At 39.1% G+C, this 9,846-nt stretch overlaps 1 protein-coding gene across 1 annotated transcript in view; it reads right to left on the bottom strand.

Annotated features, from left to right (window-relative positions):
- The window catches only part of LRGUK (leucine-rich repeats and guanylate kinase domain containing), a 55,580-nt gene that overhangs the window by 12,508 nt on the left and 33,226 nt on the right, over window positions 1–9,846 (bottom strand). The window contains exons 14-17 of the mRNA XM_009328698.1: window positions 7,898–8,099; window positions 6,739–6,852; window positions 3,446–3,603; window positions 579–667 (exon numbers count right to left, since the gene is read on the bottom strand). Coding sequence (XP_009326973.1) covers window positions 579–667; window positions 3,446–3,603; window positions 6,739–6,852; window positions 7,898–8,099 — 563 coding nt within the window. The remainder of the gene's footprint in view (window positions 1–578; window positions 668–3,445; window positions 3,604–6,738; window positions 6,853–7,897; window positions 8,100–9,846) is intronic.

Here is a 9,846-nt window from a genome sequence, read left to right as displayed (position 1 = left end):
TACATTGAGATTTATAGACTTTTAATACCATTTTTGCAGGGCTGCGACTATGAGGAAAAAGGAAGAGAGACAGTCAAGACAGTATCCATTTTCTAAAAAAAAAAAAAAAATTAGGAAGTGAAGTCAGCTTTCAGAAATTCTGCTTCAATCAGAGAGATCCACAGATGTACTGCAACAACCAACCTTGTGCTGAGCACGGCTGTGACTTTCCAACACTAATTACTAATAGTGCTAAAAAACATGCTGGAGACTGTGAGCTGCCAGAAAAATGATCCTTTTCTGCTCTCTCAGAGAAGAAGCATATAATAATTTCATAGTTTTAGACAAGTTACTTGTGGATGGCTCTGCCTCATGCATTTTCAGTATACATTTCAGGACTGCTGCACTCCCAAGTCAAAAGACAGGCAGTGTGTATTTGTAGGGCTAGATTTAAAAGTGATAGAAAGGAGAGTTGTCTATGAGATTTGCAATCCCTGACAGTTTGTAATCATTCATCCTTAACAGCAATGGAGAAGAAATCTTAAACAGGCATTTTTCACTTTATTGCAAAGGACTTGGCTGAAACCACTCTACCTTACCTTTGAAACAGCTGGACGTATGCACTAGGTGCCTTCCCTGACAGAGCCTGACGTGCTGCAGAACGACGCCTTTGGAGAGAAGCTTCTTCCTGATAAAGAAATATGACCAACTTTATACAGCAACTTAAAAGTATATATGGAAACTTAATTGGCTGTGATATTCTCTTTTGCTAAGAGTCTACAGTGTATGTGTTTATATATTCCGGGAAAATAGCAGAGCTATATTATAACTAACAAGGTGCTAAATATGATTCACCTATCTACACAAACCCAATTTTGGTCTGAAATCTTGCTGGCTTTGAAAAATGAAGATCTTCATCTCCAGTGAAGCTCCATTTCTTCATAGTAGTCAAAATGTGCCAGGATGTTGCAGGAAGGAATATCTGCAGAGAACCACTTTTGATGCATCCCAACCTCCCAATATGTTAGAGCAGGGATAATTCGAGCTATGCTGTTGTCTTAAGCTTCTTTTCACCAGCAAGGGGCTGAATACAGAAGAATTTGCTTCTGCTACATCTTAAATACACTGTCTCTTTGCTCCAGCAATGCAGAAAACCTGCCTTACCAACTCTATATCAACCAATATTCCCCCCTCAAAGAAGGAATTACCTTTTGCAAATTTCAGTTAGTTAAAATGACTTTGTACAATGAACACATTATGATCTCAGCAGACTGGAAAATGTGGTCCCAAATTTTAAGGGCGTGTTAATTAACATGTGCTGTAGGACAATGTAATTTCTCAGGTCAGACAAACGCAGCACTACACTGTGCTTAGAAAAATAAAATGTAAATCACAGAGCAAAGTTATTAAATCCTGAATTGTTATCAGCTGATAGCCATTGATAGTTATCAATTTAATAGCTAAATCATATGTCTGTAATAGAGGTGTTGTGTCATGGTATGAGCAATGAAAGAGAATATAGTTAATCTGCTGAATGCTCACATTATGACTATTGTCAGTTCCTTCACTTTCCTTCACTGTTTACACTAAGTAAGGCTCTGCTTAGATGCTCACTGAGCTTGTGTTTTGTTTTGCTTTCTTTTGGTAAAGATATAATTCTGACCCTTTTTTCTGTGTGGATTACAGGTATAGATACCTTTCTGTTCATACCTCGTATAGTTAATTACAGCCACACAAAATTACTGCAGGGTTGGCATGCTCACAAGGGACAAGGCTGCAAGGAATCAGATCTACTGTCTTCTCCTGAGCAGCAGATCCTGCTTCTTATTTTGCTGGTGGAAAATTCACATACATTTCTCCATATATTTTATTTTCCAGTTCTACATGATGGGAGTGGAATGTGGTTACTGCAGTGACAGCACATTATTTGGGTGCCAAAAGCACAAAAATAATTTGCAGTCCCAAATGCAACAGTTTAGGCAAAATTTTACTTTAAGGCCACAGACATATTTATATTCTTCTCATTAAATAAGCTCTAAGAGGCACCTGTGTTTCATCTTGAAGGTTTTACTACGCTGACACTTCAGCTGACGCTGTAAAGCTTTCTCTGCATTTAAAAATATATTGGAAACTTAGTGTAGTAAATAACGAAAAGGTATTACCAGCACTGAACAAGGAGACTAAAAAGAAAGAGAGCCTTGCGGCCACTAAGTAAGTTAAACCCAAGGTAAATGATAGCCTCCTCCATCATAAACCACTTCTCCCTGACTTGACAAAATGTAAACTTTCAAAATAAAAATAAAAAAGATTAAATAAAAAGTGAGACAAATAAATTGCTGGGGTAGGAGCGATGGCAGAGTGCCACCAAGGTAAGAAATATTCTGGCTTCTCTCTCACATTAAAATAACAAACCTTTGGATGAAAGGAACATGAAAATAAACAACACTTGTGACATTTTTTTAATTCTGCATGGCTTGAAAGAGGTATTTCATTTCAGAAGACTGAAAGATGGGAGGTTCCCTATTTATGTCAGCCATTTGACAGTCATACCTTTCTCCAAACCTAAGAGAGCGTTTTTTAAAGCCTGGGAAACGGGGGCAGGGGGCTCTGTTACTTTGCTCCATCTACAGCACTAATTCTAAACATCAGAGGCAGTTATAAATACAGAGATAGTGGCAAAATTGTACAGCAAGTCATGCCTGCCAAGCCATCATTCATCATAATGACATCATCACCCTGGAATGGAACAAAGTTTAAAGCTTTCATTTTTCTTTTTCTCTTTCTCCTGTCGTTGTCGTATAAAAAGAGCATTAGACACATCTGCTTCATAGCCCCAACTCCCCCACTGCCTGCAAGGAGAATGAATGCCTTTAGGGAAAGGACTATTAAGGAGAAGTAAAAAAAGAAAGAGAGATGAAGCTGAAGTTGCAAAAGGTTATTTGAAATCCAAGCACATTGTTGAATCTGTTGATTGAAAAAGTAAAAGCAGGTGAAAAATGTGCTTAAATTTGATCTCTGGCAGTTATCGCTAGCATACATGCTGAAAGGCTCGGCTGAACGAGTTTTTCCACTGCCACAGGATGGCGTTCATAAGTAACCTTCATTGTCCTATTAACTGCATCTAACTATTTCCTCTGAATAGGATAGTTTCATATGTTGTGGTAGAACTGGAAGATGATATTCAGCTCCCTTACACCAGTACGCAATTGGATGAAATCAATTACGATCAACAGATTTATTCTGGTGTAAAATCGAGCAGAAACGACAGCTTGTCCTCTCATCTGAATTTACTTGCCTCATTCTCATCAATCTGCCTTTAACTCTGGGGAACTGGTAACTATTGTTGAAATGAAAGACGGCCAGAGAACCAGGTATCAATTTTCTCTGGAGATAGAAAGGTCTGACTAACGTATTTTTTGCATACAACTTATCATTTCTGTCTAAGGTTAGAGTAGATGCTGCTTACCACAGAGTCCAGTTGTGCAGCAAGTTTGTCCGAGATACCTCCTGGATAGTTTTTGACAGAAAAGTCCAAGAACTCATTGACAGATGAAGACCGAGTAGCTCCAGTAATTACTCCACTGGGTGACAATCTTTGCTCTTGTAAGAGCCGTATTCTTGAACCTAGTATGGAAAAGACACTTCTCAACAAAAATATTCTGAACACCACTTTGCCTACAGCAAGCAGAAAGAAATTAGTAATTTGCAACTATCATCAGCTGGCTTTTGGCACAATTCTGGATTCGCAAAAGATAACTGTGGAAGTTATAAAGGATATAAACTATGCAGTTCTCAAAAAGCTTTTAAACCTTCCAAGTACTTCACAGATACAACAAATGTATCCCCCCTGAATAGTGAGGCAAATGAAAGTTATGAAAAATCTAAAAAAAACACTCCTACATTAATGGACTAGGAAGAGGTGCTTAACCGTGTGTAAATGAGCTCATTTTGTTAGGGATGCTCTGATATGCACCACTGTTATGACCTCTGAGCTAATTACAGTCTACCTGCTTAGAAGTTTTAACCTTCTCAGAGCTCTCAGAATGTGATGGGGAGTTGGAGCGGGGCACCTTTTCTTCTGTTATTTATCTGAATTTCTGTAAACAGAAATCCAAAGACTTGCACCACTGCTGCATTGCAAGGAATCAAACATGACTGTAAGCCAGAAAGCTGAAGACATAACTAAACATGCTTTTTCCAAAAACATTTTTTTCAAATTTGACAAAATCTGTAAACTGGGATTTTTCCTGTCTATAAAATGGTATCTAAATATGAAATTAAGTCACAGAAAAATTCTTATAAATATTGGTACATGGCAGTCTTTGCAGAAATCCAATCATAAGAAAGATTTAATTGTATTGTGTGTCACATCAAAGCACAAGAGCTCATAACCTAAGGAGTCACACACAAAGATGGTAGATGAAAGGCAAAGAGACATCCCATCCATATGCATGTTCATATACTAAATATCATTATTTTTCTTAGTATATGCTTTTATAAAAAAGTTTCAACAGTCATCGGATGACTCTCAGCATAGCCATTATATACTGCTGGTTTGTAGCTGCCAGAAGATCTGGTGGTAAGAACAGAGGACATGAGACTTGAGATTGGTGGGTTCTGTTTCAGGCACAGTAAACTACTACTCACCTCGACACTAAGTATAGACCCTAAACTTCAGAGGTGCAGAGCTTCACACTGTCAAAACTTCAGTGGGATTTCTGGTGCCCACCATCACAAATAATCAGTCTTTGACATAAATGTCCCTTTCCTCATTTGTAAAATACAAGTAGTACCACACACTCCACAGGACTGCTGCGAGATAGAATTAATAGTTGTAAAGTACTGAGTTCCGTGGATGAAAGCCGCTAATGCAAGTACAAAGCATTATCAGCTCTGAAATGTATTATACTTCTGCTATAAAAAGTTTTTAAAACGAACTTATCTATTTTCTCCCAGTATTTTTACTCTATACATGAGCAAAAGATCTTGCACAGCAGTTCATTAAAAAAAGAATTAACAACCTATCATAATCTCACACAACCAATCTTCCCACTGCTACTATCTTACTAAAAATGTCCATATTAAAGACAACCTTGGGGCAAGTTTTTTAAAATAAATTATTTCACACAGTCCATAAGAAGAGCTGATCTCTAGAAATAGGATAGTTAAACTTATTTAAATACCTATAAATGAAGCTTTAAATGAATTTAATGGTGCATAGTAAATTTAAAAGTTACTTTATGGACAGCAGAATTACCAAAATCTAGTACTATTAATGAAGTTTCTGTAACTAGTGACAAGTCACTCACTGAAAGAACTCAGAACTGCTGAGGAATACAAAGTCCTTTAAAGGAACTTCAGATATATACGTATTTATCTTCAAAAATACCATGATTATATAAAAATCTTTTATCTTTAATCCTCCCCCTTGTTCTTCTTTCCTGATAATCTAGTTAGGGTTTGGTGGGTTTTGTTGCCTCTCAGGACAAAGATTTCAGACATTTTTGCCCTCCCTTCAGCTACTTTTATTTGCAGCCTTCTGAGCCACACAGAAGGTCATGAATATTGGCTCTGTGTTACTTAGGAAACCCATTAACCCTCCTGTTGCAATGGATCTAACCAAGACAGCCATAAACCATGGAGGCTCTTGGAGTTAGAGGAAAGAATTCACATAAATGAGCTTCTTGTTAGTCCGTGTTGTGCAACATCTTACTACCATAATGTCTGTTTCTTATCTCTTTTTCTCCAGTACTTTAGAGATCATATTCTGCTTTCATCCCAGCTGGTAACCTACCCTGTCTGGAATAAATTCAAGGGTTACAGCTGAGTTCTCACAATATGTTAAGCTAATCTTAGTTATGCTGCCTCTGACAAGAGTAGTCCTCCTTTCTTCCTTCACAGGCAGCCATGAAGGTCTTCTCCCTACCCTTCCCTCTTGAGCCAATTCTATAGCTGCACGATGAGTTTGATCGAGGACTCGATCTGTCTGAAAGTTGGTGAGTTTTTTTCCTAGGTTAGTTTTTGGATGGAACCATTGCCTGGTCCAGATCACAAATAACTGCACAATCAGAAGAATGAGAGCAACGAGCAGACTAGAAATGCATTGGCAGGAGAGGTAAGTTGGGCATGACCCCTTTTTGCAACAGCATGCACTTGGATTAGCTGGAAGTGATCATGAGGCTCCAGCCTTAGTCATTCAAGGGCTAAAAGGCTTCTGTTAAGCACACTACCAATCATTTGGGTCTACCCCGCAGTGGGTAGCCCCCAAAGCACTTAGAGTGAATTTGTAAGTTGCCTTCACTCATCTCACTATCCTGGTTTTCATATACCTCTTCATGCTTCTGGCTATCCTGGTGAAAAGAGTAAAGTAAGGTCTTGGTGCCATGCCATTTTCTTGTTGCTCAACAGTTTGATAGGCACAAAGCTCTCAGCCACGGACACATATCTCGCTTGTGATTCATCTGGAATGAATGGGAGATCCTCAGCCCAAAAGCATCCTCAGAAGAGTCAGGCAACTCACTTTCTGCATATTATTGCCTCAGGGCACACAGTGATGTAAAGTACCTGGAAAGATCTCCATTAAAAATTCAGATCCCAGGGAGGAATCAGCCCAGAAGACCCATTACAGAGAAGCACGCAGAGTTTTCAGAGACAAGCAGTCCCACAAGTTGCATCATTCACCGATTTCAATTCTTGTAACAAGTAAGTAGGAATACTCTACTGATAAAAACAGTAGTAGCATGTGCCCAGACACAGTACCTGCTCCTGCTCTGCTATTCAAGTCCTGAATGCTATCAAAAACTGCAGGTGGCTCCAAACCCAGGTACGCCTTTACGAGGAAACTCAGCTCTGCGATTGCCTCATCCAATTCATCTGCAGAATGGGATACGCATTTCATGGGGGACAGAAAGGATACATAACAAAAAACCCAAGTTTTTATCAGTACGAAGTTACAAATCACAGAAGTTTGACACAGAAATGTATTCTTAACTCATCCAGCTCATCTCTTTGGGAGAAAAATCTTCATCTTCATAAATAGCACATTCAAGAAAATAATCTGAAATTCATCTCAGTTTCTGCACTCACCTAAATATTCTCCTTCTTCAATTAGGTTTACTGTGCTTTATTTCTTTAATGATGTATTTAAATTGTAAGCTCCATATGCCCTTGACAATAACTACAAATACAATATTTCATACCACAATTATATATTTCACCATCACTGTGGTGAACCACAAAAATCACCTCCACAAAAGGGCAGACACAGAATGAACTAGAAAAGGATTCTTCTCTACCACCTGCTGTCCTCAATTCCTAAATATCAAGAAGCAAACATTTGTTTTAATGAAATATCTACCACCCTCACATTCCTTGTTTCAGGCTGGGGGACTTGAGCAAGTTACTAAGCCTAAGAGTCCTACAAGGAAAAGCTTTACAGCAGCCTCTTCTTTACAGTGAGACGTTGCCAGACTGCACATCAGCTGTCATTTCAACACTTGAAAAAAGCCTATCCTGCCCAGAAATAATTACGTCTGTTAGATCAAAAGCACCCCTGAACTCTGCCCAGAAACCAACAGACAATTAGCACAGATCAGTTTAATATTCTCATAGGAGACAATACTTAACAAGTCTGCTGCCGAGTTCAATAGTTGGTTTGCTTTCTAGATGGGCTTAAAGCACAACTTGGGCATAGCAGAGTAATTCAGCCCTGACAGATCTCCAGAGCTTTTGGATTCCTGGGACAAGAATTAACTGGGAAAATCAATTAAGGGATAGTTTAAACTGTTACGCTGAACATCAAACCATTTATCATCCTTAGTTTAATATTTGCCAGTGGCTTTGTTTGCATAGCAGTTTCAGTCCATCTATTGGTGTGACATTAGAAGTCAGATTTATAGTATAAAAGAGATTAATTTACCTGTGTTGACTACTGCATCAAAGTATCCTGGAAAATCCTGACTTATTTTGATGTACATGTCCACTCTGGAGACTGCCTCTTCAATCTCTGGCCTGCTGAATAATCCTTTCCTCCGCAGATGTCCCTCATATTTTTCTTTGTTCATTGGTACTAACAGGATATATCTGGGTTTAAAGTAGGTATTTTTCAAGCTACGCACACCCTTTAAAATTAAGCAGAGAAATGCAACGTTTTGTTCCTGAAACTGAGTGCCTGTTGAACTTGTAGCTGAGTTTAGGACAACTGTGCATTTATCACAAATTACTGTGAAAGCAGTACTGGAAACCTGTATCCAATCTACAGGTCTCAAGATCTAGCACCCAACTTTGCAAAATAGGCAAGTTCAAGGTGAAATGCCCTAAAGCTACATGTGGAAAGCGTTATAAGAATAGTATAACTTTATTCTAAACACACTTTTGAAAGAATCCTTTTCGTCAAAGGATTTGAAGTGATTTAAAGCATCATACTTCTCATACCCACCAGTTAACGGCTTTTCCTTCTTTTCCATCCTTTCTATTATATCAGGACCTAGTTATTCTAAATGATAGCATATCACTGACTCACACTATGGTACTGACACACAGCACAACTTATCTGCATCACCACCTTGGTCCTTAGCTTTCCACCATGAACAAACTGACAATTTTCTCCTCAGCTGATACATTTTTCTAGGTGAAAGTGTGCAACTTCATCGAGATATAGGCATATTTATTTTGCTGGAGCAGCTTGCAATGTTACCCCCTCCTAAAACTGGGTATAACCACAATTCCCCATCAGAGATGCGATGTGCACATTTTCATCTGTTACATTGTAGTCAGCCGTCTTAACCTGAACCATTTTTATCAGCAATAAACTATCCTGAACAGGATTTTTAGTATAGCAGACCAGGAAACATTTACATGTGCCTTGCATCAACTCTGCTGTTGATGATGCTGTTGGCACTAATTGACAGCTGAGGACTGCAAACACCTATAATCATTCCAGCTAGATCTGAAAAAGGAGACCTGTCTGCGTGCTGGGACTTACAGGCAAGGTCTTATTAAATGATGCAGATAATGGTACCAACCCTGAATTTCCGACAGCTCTCCTTTGCAACAACTCACACTTTGAAGAATCTTTTCTCTCTCCCTCTCACTCTATCTATATATAAAACAGAATATCATAACCATGTAGCCCTGCAATATGGTATTGCCATCAGATTTGTACTGAGTTTTCAAGACCTGAGGACTGAGGCTTGTCCTGCTCGATCTGAACTTTTCGTGACTTGGCTGTAACTTTGTTTTTCTTGGTTCAGCTGTGACAGCAATTTCTCTTATTGAGCAGGTGCCTATATCTAATTGTTTTGCTTTTGTTTTTCTTTGTGTGGTACAACCATAGTTTTATATGGATAGCAGTAACAAGCAGTTGTTCCAGGAAGAATGAGATGCTTATGACTCAATATAATAACATAATGTAGATAAATACAAGCCTGGTATGACAGCAAAGACCTTGAGAAGTGGAAACACAGGACACAATGTAAAGGACTACAGGCATGGGATGATAAGAAATGGGGCACAGTCTTGACACTGCACACCTCACAACTATGAACATCTCAACAACGGCCAGTTAAAAAACAAAGGCCTGGAGCTGGACAAAGCTGGTTTTAGGGGCAACAAGAAGAAATAGTATCTAACATACATAAAGGGCACCATATATAACGAATACTTGTACCAGAAATAGTGTGGCCAGCAGGAGTAGGGAAGTGATCGTGGCCCTGTACTCGGCACTGGTGAGGCTGCACCTCGAATGCTGTGTTCAGTTTTGGGCCCCTCACTCCAAGAAGGACGTCGAGGGGCTGGAGCATGTCCAGAGAAGGGCAACGAGGCTGGTGAGGGGTCTGGAGAACAAGTCTGATGAGGAGCGGCTGAGGG

The sequence above is a fragment of the Pygoscelis adeliae genome, unplaced genomic scaffold, assembly GCF_000699105.1.
Source record: "Pygoscelis adeliae isolate BGI_AS28 unplaced genomic scaffold, ASM69910v1 Scaffold207, whole genome shotgun sequence".
In the NCBI taxonomy this organism is placed as follows: Eukaryota; Metazoa; Chordata; class Aves; order Sphenisciformes; family Spheniscidae; genus Pygoscelis; species Pygoscelis adeliae.
Note: the sequence above shows the minus strand (reverse complement) of the source record. Positions and strands in the feature narration are given on the sequence as shown.